Source organism: Aptenodytes forsteri, unplaced genomic scaffold (assembly GCF_000699145.1).
Source record: "Aptenodytes forsteri isolate BGI_AS27 unplaced genomic scaffold, ASM69914v1 Scaffold296, whole genome shotgun sequence".
Lineage (NCBI taxonomy): Eukaryota > Metazoa > Chordata > Aves > Sphenisciformes > Spheniscidae > Aptenodytes > Aptenodytes forsteri.
The window spans coordinates 1,793,689-1,813,013 of NW_008796181.1; the positions used below are offsets into that span (position 1 = coordinate 1,793,689).

The window sequence follows — 19,325 nt, forward strand, 5'->3', positions numbered from 1 at the left end:
TTGCGGGAGCGGTGAGGTTGAGAATGCGTGGGGGTGGGGGGGGGGGGGGGAAGGCAAAAACTTCCCCAGTATGACTGTGGGATAAAGATGTCCCATTTTGTCTAGCTGCTCCTCTAGAATCAGACAACCACAGTTGCGCTCTTACTTTGCTCTCCCTGGGGATATCACAAGAAAGATAAAAGCGAATAACGAAAACGACATCTTTCTTTCCTGGCTGACTGCTGTATTACAGCAAGGGAGGTTTCTCAATGGTTTCAGCAAAGATAGAATAGAAAATATGCAGAACGGCACTCAATTCAAATTTCTCTCATCTCTCTGCATTGCACTGAAACATGTGCAACAGGGGTATCTAAAAATTCTCTGCAGAATTTGAAAAGATTAGTAGCGAAGCTACAGAGCAGCACATGAAAAGACAGGGCTGAAATGGAAACTATCACACCAGAGAGATAGGGGATTCTTCAAGAATTCTTATTTAAATATTTGCCTTATAAACATCTACACAAAACTTAACATGTACTAACAATGCGAAGGTGAGGCACCGTCACCCTGAGGCAGAGGGGAGGAGGAAGGTACCATACCAAAAGAAACAGAACTGAAATAATGGAAACAGGATGAGATTCAACAGAGCAAAATACAAGCTTGAACACTGCAGCAAGGATTTCTGTTAGAAACCAAAATATCATTAATGAAAATGACTACAGATGGGAATGAGCTGATCACAAACTGACTACAAGCCACCCTCATCAGCCAAAAACAAGGAGATGAAAACTTTTCAGCAGGCAGATTTAAAAAAAAAGTAACCAATTTTGGATGTTCTTTCAATTCTTTTTATAATTTTTTATACATGCACACACACATCAAATGCTTTAACATCTTCAAGCTCATTTAGAACTTAATACTGTCAGGTTCATTCATTCTGGATAGTCTTTTATTTCGAAAGCAGATACACAGAAATCAATTAAATTATTCAAAGCAAAGCATTTATGAATATGAGTATATGTAAAAGTAGAAGGCGCAAGGAAAGCTGTATTATATGGCTTATATTGAAAGACTGATTTAAAGCAGCTTTTTAGTCCACACAATGGAGAGCATTTACTGGTATCTTCCGCATCATTTTTTTATTTTAATATAAGGCATGAAAAACTTTAAGAATCAAGTAAAAATAAGCCTAAGCATGATCATGGGAAAAACAGCAAAAATTACACAGATTTGTTGACAGCATGGCTGATTAATATAGAAACAACTAAAATTGTTAGAACAGTCTACCAGACGTGATTAAATACGACCAAAAACTATAGCTACACGTGGTAAAAACAATGTGAAATAGGCCTCTTCATCATTTCAAAATGCTATCAGAAAATGACACCAGAAGTCCATTCTTTTCAAAGGTACCTACTTTTCCAAATACATCACCATTTCACATTAAAAGACTAAATATTTATATATGTATTTCTATCAATATTGAAAGTAACAACATAGGCTTTGTGGTAAACACTAGTTTTCCTATACTAACCTGCTTTTTGAAACTGGTATGAAAGTAATTGAGAATTTTTTTACTATATTTCAGTCATATAATTTCAGAATATAAACTGGCAAAATAAATATTTCCTCCACCTAGCGGGGCATTTGCTAATTTGAACTCAACTTTCCTTTTGTCCGCATCTTGTTTTGGTCAGTCAGGTACTTCCTACATTCTAGTCACCTCAGAACTGATTAATGATATATTCCATGCAACTCCATAAGCCTTTTTAATATATTGCGACAGTAGATTTTATCATGAAGACCTGTCCAAGGAAGCCTTATTATAAATGTGAGCTCAGAGATCCGCATGTGGATATTTTTGGTCATACGTTGTATTGCCTTATCTACTACCTTTTTTTCAACCCCACCCCCTATCTTCTTACTGGCTTGAGCATTCAAGTCTTTTTACTCACTTCTGTGCTCCCTGAGACAACAGCTTTGTCCACGTTCACCGATAGCTGCTCTTCAGTCTGGCAGACTCCCAATGACCACTCCGCACAGCGGTGATGAGCCCAGCAATGACCTAATGCATTATGAAAGAAAAGGAGCTTTGGTTGTACAACTCTGTCAAGCACTTCCTGAAAGTATGGAACTTAGCTCTACTAGTAAATACCTGCCAGATAAAATGAACAGTCTCTTTTCCTCCTGTTTTTCTTGTTGCAACATTTAATGCCTTTATTATCATACACTAAATATATTGCAGTTACTATCAGATACTAAATATACTGCAATTTTTTGATACATAACACATCTTCCTCTTCATTTCAGCACATTCTGCGTATCTGCTTCTAATTTTCAGATGCCTGACCATATAATCATAACAGTAGGGTGTATATGCAAAGTTTGTGCGTGAGACACACAGAATTACATTCGATCTTGTATTTCACTGTAGATAACATTTGTCTATATACGTACTCTTGACTTATGATTCCCAAGGACCGGATACAGATCTATATGTTCTACACAAAACTTTTAAAAGCTCAAATACAGCATGAACAGAAACACCACATAAATGACTTGAGAAAACGGTGTCAATACAACAAACACATTATAGAGATATAATTAGATATTTTTATCTACGTAACAAAACAATTCAGAATTTGCGGAATTCAGCAGGTATCTCTTAAAAGAGGTTTCTTATTTAATTCTGGGAAAAACAATGTAAATGATGCATACTTCCAAAAGAATTCTGTGACAGCTTTATACTAGATTCAAAACGATGCTTTACATTAGCTGTTGAAATTAGGTACTTGGTCAACTTAATCATTCAGCAACAAAAAAACCTCCCCCAAAAATCTCTGTAAGGGCCTGGGAAAAGTCGTCTACAAATAATAACAACTTAAAAAAATTTGGACTGATAAACCCCCCCTGCCCATCCACATACACTGTGGTATAACTATTTAAAACAAACCTTTTTTTTTTTTTTTTTTTTAATTAAACTTTGAAATGAGTTTCCACACTCATGAAAGAATGACATTTATATTATTGCACAAATATATTTCCATTTTTGAGGCAAAATATGTGAGTGGACTACTGGCATCAAAGCATTTGAACATAGATGCTTTCTGAAAAAGTAATTCGTAACTGAGTAAAAAGAAAAGTTCCATTAAAATGAAAGAGCAAACCAGAGATGACAAACCAGACAGTTTTCTGACAGAAAACCTGCAGATACTCGAAACATGCAAATATATTATGCCTCTATTGTTCTAGCAAGACTGTTCTTTTAAATCTTCCGTTCTATTATTTCTGATAACCCCGCATTAGCAGCAGGAGATTAGGTAAAGCTACAGGATTGGGACTTTAAGAATTGTATTAGGCTGTGTCTCATTTCTTTTTCCTTTTCTCCCCAAAACAGAATCACGATACTGAAAATATTACTACCTAAACACCAGTTTAGCAGTAGATTACAAATACTTTCCCATACAAAGCTGACGATTCTGTCCAGTACTTGAAGAGGAGACTATACAAAAACACCACGTAACATTGGCAAAGGCTATGAGAGCATCATCAAACTCTTGACAAACACCAGAGCACAGAAAACCAACAGCTGAAAAACTTCACTTACTGTCATTGTAGCTACTGTACTGGATGGGTAAAAAGGAGGATAACAACATAGCTTACCTGTTGGCTCAAATAAGGCTTGAACATCAATGTCATCTGGTAAGCCAACTAAACTGAGTTCATCCCAGAATTTGACAACCTGATCGTCAGAAGCAGTTTGCGTGCTTACACTTGTACATGATGCTATACTCGATCGAGATCTGTATCGGGGAGCAGAAAAACAAACTTAGAAACGACCACGTTGTTTGTTCAGTTAGCTAGATACTTGTAAATGATCCAAAACTCAGGGAAAGGGAGTATAAATTTTTCCAAACGTGATAAAATATAAATCAACATAAACAAAAATCTTTCTTCCTCATACTTTAGCCCAACATTTTTTCCCAATAACAAAATTTTCCGTCAAAGCTGCTATTCAATAGACAAAAAAAAGTGCTTGGTAAAATGCCCCTTTCCCCAGCCTGTTCTCTTCCAATTCTTCAGGACACACATGCTGCTTTTTTTAAAGTCCACTTCTGTTTGATATTGAAACTTGCTCAACCCTAGGAATGGTGAATTAGGTAACAGCAAACAGTCTGTGTTACTCTGGAGAAGAGGAGATATAGAGGAAGAAAAGACAGTGGTGTAAGTGGTGAGCACCAGCTGCAGCTTTCATATGGCCCTCTCCCTGCAGTCTTAACAGCTGGTCCAGGGTACAGCATTGACAGTATCCTCAAAGATGACTGCCATGGCCAGAGGTAAGGTACCGAGATAAAATACAGCAGCTATCGGGGGAAGGTAGAAAAAAGACCAGGAGTGAAAAAGCTGCTTGGAAATAAGTATCCAGTGCCATCGCAGTGATATAAAAACTACTTATTGTGCTGACATGGGAGGATCTAGTTTATAACCTTATTAATTTGTTCCCCAAATTCTAATCTCAACAGAAAACAATTAATAAAACTCAGATTACTCCATTAAAAAAACAGAAGCCATGATTCCTCCTCCCTTATTTCCTGCAGGCAAAAAACTATCTTGGACATCTAAGGATGTGCATTAGGCTTACTGACAAAAGAGACCTGATCCCTGATGCTCCAACGGTTGGTAGGAAAGGCGGTGCTGCGTTTTCTATTAAGGTTCTTTGAACTTCATTGTCCTCCCCCTTCAATAACTCAAATGTATGCATTTGCTGTTACTTCTGGGTTTCTAGAGTTGAGACAGCACAAAACCACCTCTCTTTCCTGACTGCTCCCCTGCTTATAACCTCTAAAAAAAGATGTTGAAAAACAACCTGTCTCCAATAAGCCAAGAGAGACAACAAGCACTGGAATTTTAACCTGCGATAACTTTGCCTTCCTGAAAACCATGCATGCTCTACTTCAGCAATTACATTCAGAAATACATGAAAAAAACTTAGCTTGGGGAGGGAGGGGGTACCATCCCTCTTGTACCACCAAAGAAAGTTTAAATATTTTCAATTATTACTTGATATCCTCATAACCCACGCCATGACAGAAGCCGAACATCAAAAGAAACCCCAAACCTGTTAACTCTGGCACTATCATCATTAAGACCCCCCTTACTAAAGCATTAAATCAACCCATTCTGTTCAATAAAGCTGGTTGCTGAACACCGCCCGTGTCCAGCGGAGCCACCTCTAACATTAAACTGCTACTCAAAACACAGGAGTTAAAACGAACATTAACAAAAAGCTACATCCCAATTGACAAGGCATTTTTACTAACAGGAAAGCTTTCTCACAAGATCAAACTGATCCGTTTAACGAACGCCCCAATTTAATCTGCAATTAAATATCTGAGTGTATGTTGGTCAGACCCTGAGGAACAGCCGCGCCCGGCCCGCGACGCCAGGGCCCCTCAGGAGGCGGCACAGCCGCCCTGCTCTGCGCTTCCCCCGAGGCTGCAAGCCCCTCTGCCGCGCAGCCGGCGCTGAGCGATCCGCCCGTTCCCAGGCAGCCGCTGAAGCGAAACCGCCTCCAACCGCGGGGACAGCACAAGCCCACGGTGACAGAATCCCCGTACCTATGGAAAAACTCACGTGCAGAAAGATTTAAAAACACGCTTCTCCCATCAGTCACGTCTTACGTGCCATCGCCATACACACCATATGTTGAACAAAACTTCACCGCGGAGCTGTGTACGTTCCTGTCATTTTTCAGAATTACTGAAGGGTGGAACCAGCCTGAGGGGACTCGGGACGCTGCCCTTTCGATGGCTAAAACCACCCTGTTGGGAGACCTGCCAACGAACCCCACTTCTGGAGGGTAAGAAACATGTGCTGTGCGCCTGTAACAATACTGTCGCCATTGCAAGAGGCAGCTTTGGAGGGCAAGGGGGAAAAGCTTCAACAAGATGGGCTTCCAGTTACTCCAGTCTACAAAATACACGGAGTGTCAGAAGTCCATTGTCTTCTACTCTTGTGCATACTTTTATGTTAACCTCACAAGCAGATCTGTGCTTTAGAATAACTTTGTTTCTTTTTTATGTTCTTCCAGAGTCAAGATTCTCACTGGAGGGGAGAAACCAACCAATCTTTAAAAAGCGGAAGAGACAGCTATTCCTGTACTGCTTGCATTTTGTTTTTAAAAAAAAAAAAAAGACTAATATTAATGAACTGCATTTTGTTTTAAAAAAAAAAAAAAAGACTAATATTAATGAACCGCATTTTCACAAAAAAAAGTTATTTGCCTATTGCAGTACAGCATCTGTAAAGATGCTTCCTGAACTTCGTGCAAAACAAAAAAAATACATATTTATTGTAGAACGGACTTACTTCTTCTGTCCTCTTTGTTTGCGCGGCACTGAGTTTTGCCTTGGAGTTCTCTCACAAGCTCCATCGGTGCTGTCGCTGGCTTCACTCTTACTTAAAGGCTGGTTTTTCCATGGGATAACATACCCAGGAGTTGGACTGAATTGTTTTAAGTCTCCTTGTCCTAATGAGCTCCGTTCTCCACAGTAACAAAAGGCGCAGAGTTGTTCGCTGTGAAAGGAAAGATAATTACTTCTTTTTTTTGGGGGGAAACAGCAGAGGGTACCCCATCAAAGAGCAACTTTCATGCCAATTTAACCCTTTGGTTTTTCCATGGGATAACATACCCAGGAGTTGGACTGAATTGTTTTAAGTCTCCTTGTCCTAATGAGCTCCGTTCTCCACAGTAACAAAAGGCGCAGAGTTGTTCGCTGTGAAAGGAAAGATAATTACTTCTTTTTTTTGGGGGGAAACAGCAGAGGGTACCCCATCAAAGAGCAACTTTCATGCCAATTTAACCCTTTATAACAAAAAAATAAAAGCTCCCAAGTGCTCTCAGGTATCAAAATTCAGCATTCAGGAACACTGTAATTTAAAGTTACATTAAAAGAACTTTTTTGTTCACAAAAGTGCATGATTAACAAAACAGAAAAAAAACCCACATATAATTGTCAATTGATTAATATAACTTTTTTGTTCAAAAATTCTGTATCTCTAGACAGACACTTGCTAAAAGGTGTTGGAAAACGGGGGGGGGGGGGGGGGGGGAGGGGGGGGAGAAAATAATAAAACATTATTAACATCTCACACCCATTAAAAGAACTCAGTGCTGCCGTCACAGAAAAGGCAAAGCTCTGCCTTTTTGAACACAGAACATTACTACACATACACCTTATGTGTAACACAATGCGCGAATGCTATACACCAAAAGGTTTAATGAAACCTGGGAAAAAATGGAGTAACGAGAAAATCACAGCAATGGCTACAGCCACACATACCAGGGCATACGACATACACAAACCCAAATATCCTCGTTTACTTTAATATTTAAAAACAAAACAACACCTAAAAGTTTTACTAGAGGAAATTTACATTTACAGAACTGTGACCGCTACAATATCCCTGTACCATTTGCAATTATGTTTTAACATGCATAACATAGCAACAGCATTGAAATGACAGCTCTGACAGCGCTCCTTGTGTCACATCATATGGAAGCTACTGAAAAATATTTCTGTAATAAATATATCCATAAACTTAAAATGTGAACTTCTGCAACTAATGTAGTTTGCATTAAAGGAAGGCCATTTAACACATTTTTATGCTTAAATGAGCAATTCTGTTTTCTTCGTATTTATGCCCCTAAAACCCCCAAAAGATGCCTCAGGGAATCAGGCACTTGGATAGAGGCTTGGTTTAGCCTGGATCCCATTTAAATAGATTTCAGTGCATCTGCAAGGTGGCATATTGGGGTTTGGGGCCCTCTGTTGGGCAGGTGAGTGGAGGGAGGTAAGGTGGGAGGAAGAGAAAACCTTAAGGCTAAACTCCTGTATAATACTCACTAAATTCTGGGGGAAAAAATACAGAGTGCCTGTGCTTTTCAGCCAGATGAGGGAAGAGCAGCAACAGAAAAAGGCGAAAGTAGAAAAGGAAAGTTCCAGATCAGAACAGAAGACACTGAGAATCCAAAAAAGCCCCTTAGATTTGGTTTAACATACTCTGGGATGGGTCTTTTTGCCCTCACCATAGAGCAACACAGGGGGGGAGGGGGAGAAAGAAAATACAAGTGGGTACGTAAAATGCCTTTGAACTGCTCTACTATTACAGTAGTGGTAATAGCAGACAGTCAGATGCTAAGGACAGGAGCAGCATGTCACGAGCTCAAAATGAAGCCCAGAATGAAGCCAAATGCTTTCACTTAAGCTCTATAGGTAGGATTGCACTTTCCCTAAGGCAGACAGACCTTTAGAGACATGCAGGTTGGTGGGCAGGTAGAATAGGTCCCATCACGGTACTCAAATTAAGACCCTACCATTGTACTGTTAGGAAACATTCACACTCATATTCATGGCCTCAGTCGCACATCCCTCACTGATCCGGCCTGAACACAGGGCCAGCGTGAGCCAGCACAACCCCCGGAGCTGATGGTAAATGTCTGACACGTTCTAGAAATCTTTAGAAAAAGGTACCCGGAGATAAAAAGATGCAAAGAAAATATGGATAAACGTAGCATAAGAACAGGGAAAAAATAATAGTTACAGCTAAACAGTACATATGTCTATTTTAAAACTAGTTTTCAATGTGATAGAGCAACAAGTAAATTATTATTATTTGTATGTCAGTGAATATAACCACTAGGCTACCAGTGAAACCTCATCTGGCCTCTCAGGCAGTCTGTAAGAAGGGAAAGCAAAGCTATTTATGCCAGTTGAGACTAGAGGGACTTATGAGGAGACTTAAGAGATTTAAACAGGCAGCACCATGGTATATAAATTACACTAGTTACAAACACAAGATTATCCACAGTGGAATAAATAATTATTCATACATCCTGTTAGGAAAGACTATCACTGCTCATTAAAAGACTCGAGGATAATTATGACTAAATAAACAAAGCCCCTTAAAGTGAAGCCATAGCAAATACGCAATAATGTTAAGGTTTATAAAAGAGAAATACGAAACAGTAATTAAAAAAAAATAAACTGACTTTTAAAGCTGTACTATTTGAAAAAGGAATACGGGGGTAAAGCAGATATTTCTGGAGCCTGTAAGGCAGCTCCTGTATCACAACTTCCAGCAGTAGCTTTCTGAAGGCAGAGTGAAGTGAAACAACAGGAGCAGCGAGTTTCACAGCTACTCTGCAGCGTGGTGTGGACAGCTGTGAAGCTGTCAAGAATCATATGGTTTGTGCTACTGCTCCTGCTCCAGCAAAGCTGAGGACCGCAGCTGAAGCAAGCGCTTGAGCACTCACCGCAGGGAGGGGGCTGGGGGAACCCTTTGCTAAAGGTTTGCGAACACACAGATGCAGAAGTTAAAGACAGGAGCAGCAGAACATTCCCAGTCCACTGCCAAGAGACTGTGGGGCTGAGATAGAGGGGAGGGATTATAAAAGGGGGAAAAAAAGGTTTCACACTTTCCAGGGAGGGTAAGCAGAGGGGCTTCAAATGTATCAGACACCCAAATACCTAGAAACAACCAGTGGCAGTGTACTCCCTTGCCTAGCATCTGGATGCTAGAGAGACCCTCCACAGGAAAGCCATGGTCCTTTGCTTCCCAACACATCACGTTGCTGATTTGTCATGCAGTACAAAGTGGCCAGTTCCATCACGTTAGCCTTTTAGGTTTAAGTGCTCAGTAAATATTTTAAGATATGTCTGTATGGGCAGAAGGTAGAGTTTTTTATTCCTATCATCTGAAGATTGCAGAAAGTACTTACAAATCTACTTTCCATATGTCAATATGCAATTAGAGAATCTAAATCTGTGATGCAAGAAGAGCTCTCATATTGAAGATAACGAAATTGAGATACTGGCAACTCTTAAGATCAAACCCTAGATGTTATCATAATTAGCATACTTTCAGAACAAGCTAATTCAAAATGGGATAACAAGCAAAAGACGATGTGTCACATATCTTTTTATAAGCTACTAAGGAAAAAAAGAAAGAGAAAGCTCACCAATACTCCATTTAAGATGTATCTATGATGCTCCAAACAAAATACAAATTCATCATTATTTGTAACTTCAACTTAATTCCTAAATTTTCCCAGAACAAATGCTACCTTTTTACATAGGTTTAAAATTCCACAGGTGGTTTATTACCAGTAGGTGCTTATCCCAAAGGATTTCATACATCTGTATGCACACAAATTTTAATACATGATGCAGAAAAAGAAGTATGTTCAGAACAAACCAGACATACAACTGGGTTTAGGGGAATGCAGTAAGAGGCAATAAGGCTAATGTCTGAAGCCAATGTCTGTTTCTATCAAGCCATGAGAGGAGATCCAGACTTGGATCTTGTTAGAAAAATGCCTTTTCTAACAAGAAACACATCAATCTCAGCACTTTGCCACAGCCATATTCTTCTACATGTTCTTATTTCATTGAGTTGTCCTATCAGTGCCTCTTCCTCACGAAGAATTTACTCAACCCCCTGACAAGAATCTAAGATGCTATAATCCTCCACAGTCCACATCCCAACAAAGGAAAACAAAATGCCTTTCAGCCAGTTAATCCTGGAGGAAGGGAGAAGAAAAGTCACTATTTCCTCTACTTGACCGATGACATACAGTCATTAGGACCTATCCTAAAACACAGACTTTCCTGTTCAAAGGAGCTCATTTCAACACATGCAGTATTGGGCAACTAATTGCACAATATTAAATTACAACCAGAGGAGAAACATCTTCAGGCTTGCTTGCAAATACTCAGTTAAAGAATTAAGGTAAAATTGACAGTCCCAAAACCTTTTATTTTTTTAAGCAGAATTATTCTAAGGCTGACCATCAGGATTACCAACATTTCAATCACACCAAGTGCCGCTGTAGTTATACTCCCAAAAGTAAGCAGAGGCCCCTCCTGGATCTTTCTGAGTTGGGAAATGGCACTGGGGTATCCTGTGTCAGCCAAGGCTCCTTGACAATAAGCAGATGTGCAGACTGACTTATGTCAGTAAACATGTTTTGTTTATGTGGTGTCCCTATCTCACAGATCTACACTTGTGTCTGTATGAGTACCGTGCTGTGCAGCTGGTGGAAATCTTCAGATTGGTCCACGTGAGTTTGTGTGACCCTCAACAGTATCAGATGTGAACTCTCACTCTCCTGCCTATTTTTCATACCTGGGTAGAAGGCACGACAGTCTGCAATGATACAGGGCACTGCCATCCACCCACAACTCTGCGTATACAGCTAGGGGAATAAATTTCCCTTCCTCATTTTCATAGGAGTAACTCCCTTCCATCTCTCCAGGATCCCTGTACAGCTGAATGCCAAGGAAGACAGCAACTGGCCTATGTTGAGCACGTCTATCGGTAGGACGCTTGAAGTTATACAACCCTTTTAGTACTAAATGGTGAAGGAGGTGGACTAAAGAAAATCCTGCAGCTGCCTGTTCTGCAGAGAGGTGTTAAAGGTCCCCTTCTTTCAGGAGAACAAGCACAGGAGAATCCAAGCATCCTACAGAGATGAACAGAAACTGTCAACAGCAAGAGAAATACAAACTCGTGGATTCAGCTCAAGAGATGCTCTCCTCTTACCTCTTCTCAAATCCCTCCCAGCCTACTGTGGGACACCAATTATCAAGTAAGTTTTACTGTGCATTCACCTTTTCAATCAACCTCATTAAAAGCAGAGGTCGTTGTTGCTATTTAAACAGGAAAAGGCAATGGATTATATCTGAGAAAATCCAAGGCATGCCAATTCCAGTAAGCTCCACTAGCTATAACCATTGACTTAACATTAAATACTAAGTTACAGATGATCACTACTGCCATTTGCCATGATAATGATTGCACTAAAGTTAAAAAAAAAAAAAAATTGGAAAGCGTAAAAATAAAGATCTATTTCATTCATGCTTTGGGTTGAAAAAGAAGGTGAAGAAGGTATCATTTGATTTTTGCTGTGTGTTTGTTCTTAAAGGAATTATGCAATAATTTTCCTCAGTGTCTGGAAATGCCTTCAGGATGTCTCTTTCACACACACTTTAGCATTTTTGAAAGGTGAAAGTGAGAAGCATAAAACCTTAGGTTGTGTCAGCAAAGTTGTTACAGTAATTTAAAATGTTTCTAACATCTGTTTTTCACAATTAAAATTAAGCTCAGCAAAATGAAATGGAATATTTGGGAGCAAAACAGAACTTCAGAGCATCGCTTGGACTGATTACCGAAGCAGACTGATGAGAATTGGCCTTGAGAATTCTTCTCCCACCTAACCCTGTTAGTAGTTTTAACATATGTTAAAAGGCTAAATTAAACGCTACAGGGGACCTACTATTTATTTAGCTATGCTAAGCTGTGCAAATGCGCAAACTACTTTGCCTTCACTCCCGTTTTATGTTGTGGCATTTAAAGAGTAAATTGTTTTTCTCCTTTATTTACTATGCTAAGCTGTGCAAATGCGCAAACTACTCCCCCTTCACTCCCGTTATCTAAAGATTAAATTGTTTTTCTCCTTAGTGAAGATGCACCGTTGTATCATTCATGTAAATTCAAATCAAGACCTGCAAGCTGGATTTTAAGTGAAAAAAAGATTTCTGGCTTAAAACAACACCAGAGGTTTGCATCAGTGGGAGTTCTAATATACGTGAGACATTCAGAGAGGTGAAGCTATTCTAAAACTCAGGGGTTTAGATTAAGCTTTTCAGCTTCATCTAAATATCCCGTAAATATCTGTACCTCGATAATGAAGAAGCTTGAAAGGAAACTACTGAAGAAAACTCTTTAGGTGATGCGTAACAACTTCACATTGATACAGGATTAACAACCCAATAAATCACCCCTCTGAATGAATGATACTAAGGATAGAGAAGGATGAAAAGTGCAACATAGAGATACCACAAAGAGAAAGATGCAAAAGTTCTCAGCTGCAAGCTATATTTAAGTGTTTGACATGCAAAGTGTTCTCTTTCCAATAGGAAATGGAATCACAGAACAACTTGAAATTTTGAAGTGGTTTGACACTATTACACAGAGTTGGTTTTGAAACAAGTACTTAACTTGTGCAGCACAATTCCTTTAAAAAAAGGAGGGCAGGAGGGAGATTCGTATGAACTTCAGGTGAAGAATTTTAAAACATTGTTTGCAGAAAGCAATTAAACTGCATTAGACAATAATTGCTTTCCAATTTTTTCAAACCAGCACAGTTGGAGTTCTACAGCCATATAATCAACTTAATGATACTCTTCTCGTTTGAAAGAAAGAAGACATTACCCTCCAAACACCACCACCAAACCAACACATTTCACTGACATTTTAAAATTTAAAAAAAATGAAAATATGCTCTTATTAACCATCAATATGTGTCAGCTTTAATTTAAACAAATGTTTAAAGTTCAGTTAGGGTTTCACATACCCTAAATGCAGGAGGAGTTACCAGAATGCCAGTGCTGAATAAAGTGAATTTAGAGGTCCAAGTCCATCTAGAAATCATTCTTTAATGTCCAACTGAACTGACTCGTACTCTCAAACAAAAATCCCATATAGAATGCAACTGTGAGCATACCTGAAGGGTGATACTTCACACAATTTTGAGAGGTGATTTAACCTGCGAGTGATAAAACCCAAATAAAAAGTACAGTGGCCTGTATCTTTGGTGTGCCTTTGTGCCCAGAAAGTATTGTCTGTTCAAATTCCCTCTCTTGGCAAATCAAAATAGATCACACCAAAGCCTCTTTGCAGAGGCCGCAGCACCTTTTAGGAGGGAACTTGATACGAACACTAAGGAGGGTCTTACTATCTGAAAATTGCTGAAATTTAACACATACCAAGTCAGCTTTAAACAGTTGTTGTTCAAGAAAGTTCATCAACATTGTTCAGTCATATTAGGGAATGGAAAAACATGCTGTTCTGCATAATTCAAACTTTATATTTTTTCTTTGGAAATATGTTTACAGGAGAGACGAAATACAAGAAAATGGGACTCTTTAGTCAAAACTGTGCTGGGTCAGATTAAAGGTTCATCCAGCCCCGTATGGTCAGTGTTAGAAATAGGATAAGCAGGTGAACAGGGGATATCAAAGAGCAGGGTAGACATATGATACTACCCATGCCTCCCAGTATTTTCAGTTCAGGGCCTCCCTGAATCAGCTGCAATTCCTATATATTCAGTAATTCTCAGTTTCTCTTTCATGAACTTGCCCAGTCTGCTCTTGAACTCACATAAATTTTCAGCAATCCACAACATCCTTTGGCAAGGATTTCCATGTCACTCTAGACAACTGTCTGCTGTGCAAAGAATCACCTCCTTTTATTTTGCATCTAACACTTAAAAGTTTCATTGGACAACCCTCAGTTTCTTGCATTAAAAGAAACTGAATAGTCAATATGTAGCCACCCTCCCCATGCCACCTATGATTTTGTAAGCATCTCATCTTCCTCCTCCAATCTTTTACAGACCAAAGGGTCCTAGCTTACTTAACTGTTCCCCATAGGAAAGCTACTCCATGTCTTTGATCAACCTTTCTGCTGCTCTATGAAACTTCTCATGTTTCTGTAAAAACTTCATTTTTGAAGTTACACTTTCTGTAACCCTATGAAAATTGGTCCAAACTTGTTTCTCCAAATGTTTCTAACCTCACCAAGTAGATCACCTGCGCTCAAGCAAAGCTTTTGCACGTTGAAGCTGCAAGGTCAAAAATTCTCTCTTCAGTAAGCATGCTCCGTTCTCTCTCAGTCCTATGCGCAAGTAAACTCCACATGCACCACCCTTACCCTGTGAATGAACATCCTTCCGGCAAAGGTTAGAGACACTCACAGGGATCACCTCTGCAACTGCAGCTTAGGGATGCTGTGAGTCCAGATTTTGCCATTTAGATTACCTGTACTTTCAATCAGCTGTGAAACGGAAGCAAAGGAAGGAACGATAAATGAATGGACAGGGCACGACTGAGGGCTCGCTGTGCAAGGGGTATGGAAAGTGATGGGGAAACAGGACAATTGACTGTGGGGCGTAATACAGACCACACAGAAAGCCAAAGGAAGCAGGAAGAGAACACAGCCTCAGCTGACAAGGAAAATGAACAAGAAAATGGAGAAAGGGGTGAGAAGAAATACCATGTCACAAACACCTGTCTGGGAGCCACTGGAGATGGAGGGAAGGAAAATGCAGATCAGGCGAAGAGCCAAAAAAGAAGAAACCACAACTGAGTGGACACTGAAACAATGCTTAAAACTGATGAGCAGAGACTAGGATTAGGAAAGCAAAGGGAATGGGAATATGATGAGTCAACAACATGAAAAAAGACAAGAGTCTGACAAAGAAAGCTGAAGGCAAAAAAAAAAACCCAGAAAAGGTGACATTTGAAGAAATGAGATAAGACACTGTATTCACTCAACACTGGAACAGAACTACAGATCCCAGACTCTCAACATCGCTTGCGATTAACACGCACTGACAAAGAAAGCTGAAGGCAAAAAAAAAACCCAGAAAAGGTGACATTTGAAGAAATGAGATAAGACACTGTATTCACTCAACACTGGAACAGAACTACAGATCCCAGACTCTCAACATCGCTTGCGATTAACACGCATCTGTGCAATCCTCTGACAAAATAGACATTACCTCCACTTCTGAGCTTGGTCTACATGGGACACTGTGTAACAAGTACTGCTATCAGTCCTTCAGCATGGTCTGACAGCCATGAAATCGTGCTCATGGGATGCTTCTGTCTGTCTGACTGCCATCTCTCAGAGGAAAGAAAATCTGTCCAGTCAACAGACCTGACCTGCCAGCGCTAGGCTTGCTGCCCACCAGTGGCAGGACAGATGCATGTAAGCAGCAGGACAGACCCAGGTGGAGACAAGCAGCCTTAGCAGGACGGGAGAGACAGAAAAACTGCCTAAAAACATCCATGAGAGGCTGAGTGGGACTTCAGAAACCTGGGGCACCTGCTCACACAGGGCAGGAGACATTTCTAAGTTTGTGTGGTCAGACCATCTTCTATAACAGATTAATTCAAGGAGCAAAAGTCCGTGCAACTTAAAAGCCCAGTCATGAATGTCGTTGATCATGGGTGTCAAATCCCACAAGGCGCAAGTTCTACGTGAGAGCATTAAACACATTATGATCACAATGTCAATTGTTCAACCTAAGAAAAAGGCAGGATTAAGGCTGCCTGTGAAACCTTTCTTTGGCCCCATTTGTGCAATACGCCTTCTGTGCTTCCAGAAAGATGCGGACCATCTGGAGAGAACTCAAAACAGCAAGAAGAATCAAAGCTCAAGAAAACTTCATCTACAAAGAAAGTATGAACAAATTTGGGATTTTTGTTATGAAGTAAAGCATGCTGGGGAAATAAACCGAGAGCCTTTTGCACAAATCTATCCTTCATTATCCTTGGCAGATGGTACAAGTAGTGATGGGATAAACCCAGAATGAGGAGAGTGTGGGTTAGATGCGAGGAAAGTGTTTCCAACAGTGAAAACAAAGAAGAGACCTGAAGGGACCGTTTAGGGAAGATCTGGAGTTTTTATTATTGGAAGACTTAAGAGCAGTTTATGTAAACTTCTGTCAGGAATGACAGCTATAATATCTGCCTTGGAAAAGGAGGTGAACTAGATGACTTCCAAAGGTCCCTTCCTGCCCTATGAATGTGAGGTAGAGCTCCTTTAACAATGATCTGTCATAAAATTCTTATGGACAGACAGGATAGACAACCAGTAGATATTTAACTTCTTTCTCATGTTTCAGTGTGTGGTCTTAGTCTTTACCTACTGACAATATTCAAATTGTGCCCCGCAAGCCAAATCAGTAATTTCACTCTGGGCTAGACTGGTCATTGATATAATAATGAAATATTACTTCACTATTATTAAATAACTCATTGTTGTAACACGAAGGAATGCTATCCCCACTTTGCAGATGTAGAAGTCAATCACTGACTTCAGAGGAAGATACTGTAAATGCTTACATGGATCTAGATCTGAAAGTGTAAAGGTAAAACTCTGCAATGATTTCAGGTGCCCTGTTTCATGCATAAGGTCCATTCTCTGCAGAAAGAATTCTTGTAGAAAAACATTCATGTACAACTACAAACTGTATCGCAATACATGTGCACGAAAAGAAATAATAGAATCATAGAATAGTTTGGGTTGGAAGGGACCTCTAAAGGTCATCTAGTCCAACCCCCCTGCCGTGGGCAGCGACATCTTCAACTAGATCAGGTTGCTCAGAGCCCCGTCCAACCTGACCTGGAATGTTTCCAGGGATGGGGCATCCACCACCTCTCTGGGCAGCCTGTGCCAGTGCTTCACCACCCTCAGCGTAAAACATTTCTTCCTTAGATCTAGGCTAAATCTCCCCCCCTTTAGTTTAAAGCCATTCCCCCTTGTCCTGTCGCAACAGGCCCTGCTAAAATGTTTGCCAACATCTTTTTTAGAAGCCCCCTTGAAGTACTGATAGGCTGCAATAAGGTCTCCCTGAAGCCTTCTCTTCTCCAGGCTGAACAACCCCAACTCTCTCAGCCTTTCTTCAGAGGAGAGGTGTTCCATCCCCCTGATCATTTTTGTGACCCTAATCAGAGTTTCAAAATTAATCCTAATACTTGTATCTCCTAAAATATGTGTTTGACTTTGCAACTTTAACAATTTTTTAAACCTATTTTTTAATATTAAATATTTTATCTAACTCCCTCCTGCCTAAAGATCTAGCTTCTCCTTCCATCACTGCAGTGTTATTCTGTTCAGATTATCCAATCTCTCTGCCACTCCACAATTTCTTTTTCCAGAGTGTTGCAAGTTTTGTAATGCGCTTTCTTTGAAGATTTAAAAAAAAAAAAAAAGAAAAAAAATAAGGAACAAAGATAAAGAAGTTCACTGCTACTTTTTCACCATTTTCTTTGTTCACACAATCAACAGATGTTCGCCAACCACATCTTTTCGATGGAATAGAACACCCCAGACCTCTGTCTCCAGACTCCAAATTTGATCTTAGCAGCAGCAACAAAATAAGGGAGAATAGTGCAATTGGTCTGGAATGAAAATTATGTGCTTTGTCCAATTACAAGTGAAGCAGGAAAGCAGGAAGGTGTGTTTGCAGGGTTTTTTTGTAGTTTTAGTGACAGTCTCACAAGAGCAGATATTTAGCAGACCAAAGTATCAAAATCAAAAAAGCTGTGTGAAAATCTCACCTTCTACTTATTTAAGAATGTTCTGTCTTCATGATTATGGCAAAAGGACTGAAAATGCGCAATCAATGCAATTTACAGTCTCCGAAAGTAGACGGAAAGTAAAATGAACCAAAAGGTGTTCTGTTCTTCTATGAAATTGTGTTTCTAGGACATTCTCGTTAGCTTTTAATGCTTGGAGTTGACAATGTGGGAAACAGAGGAGGAAGGTAAAAGTGGGCTCTGCTGTAAGTCACAGCTGGTTTCTGGCTGCTTGCCTGCCTCATGGGCTGCACTTCCCCTGCTCTCTGCAGGCAGCACAAACCAAGGGAGCAGACTCCTTTCGAAGAAGCTGGATTCCACTCAGCCATAAGTCCTGAGCTGACAGAAGCTTCTCACAAGGCTTATAAAAAGAAAAAGGGAACAACTGAAGCAAAAGGCTCCAAAACCCATGACGCGCATGATATATAAGAGCTGGCAGCATTACTTTTACCACTGCCAGCCTTGATAGTTTATCTTTGCTTGACCTTATTGCCCCTCCCCACATGCGGTCAACAACTCACTCATTCCTTCTGAGCATACACACACACACACACACGCCTCACCCCTTTCAGCCTCCCTACCCCAGTATGGCTCAGATACTATTTATTTTAATGGTTTTTAGCACACTGCTTTCTGAGCACTAATCCTAAATCTGTTGTTAAATTCCCCGCCCCAATCCCATTTGCAGTTAACAGTCTCTTGGACTCCCATATCCCACCTCAGAAAGGTTCCAACATTCACCATCTTCTCTCTCGCCTTTCTCTTGAATGTTCTTAATTTAGCCTCAGTCTCAGGAAGGATCCAGAGAAAAACACCACACAAGCCAAGCTTTGGATAATGTCTCAGCTACGGAAATCCCCATCCTAGTTCTGATATATCCTACTATGTTAAAATCATTGTTTTTCAGTAGCAAATTATTAAATTATTTCATGTACAAGACTTCATTTTATGCCCTGTGTCCTCTGCTTCTCTAACTTCTTTATCTTCACTACTGAAAACAGAAACCCAGAATTGTCTTATACTCAACTCTGAAAAAAGTGATGCAAAAGTAGCTCCACCTACACCTGCACCTACTTGGTGGAAGCTTTGGTTCTTTTCTGTGTTCTAAGCAGTTTCTGCACTGTCTGTTATAATAAA

General features: G+C 40.0%; 1 protein-coding gene across 1 annotated transcript in view; it reads right to left on the reverse strand.

Annotated features, from left to right (window-relative positions):
* KMT2C (lysine methyltransferase 2C) overlaps positions 1-19,325 on the reverse strand; it is a 204,663-nt gene that overhangs the window by 119,620 nt on the left and 65,718 nt on the right. Inside the window, 3 exon segments of the mRNA XM_009287803.2 lie at positions 1,935-2,044; positions 3,643-3,782; positions 6,349-6,555. Of these exon segments, the coding sequence (XP_009286078.1) occupies positions 1,935-2,044; positions 3,643-3,782; positions 6,349-6,555 (457 nt within the window).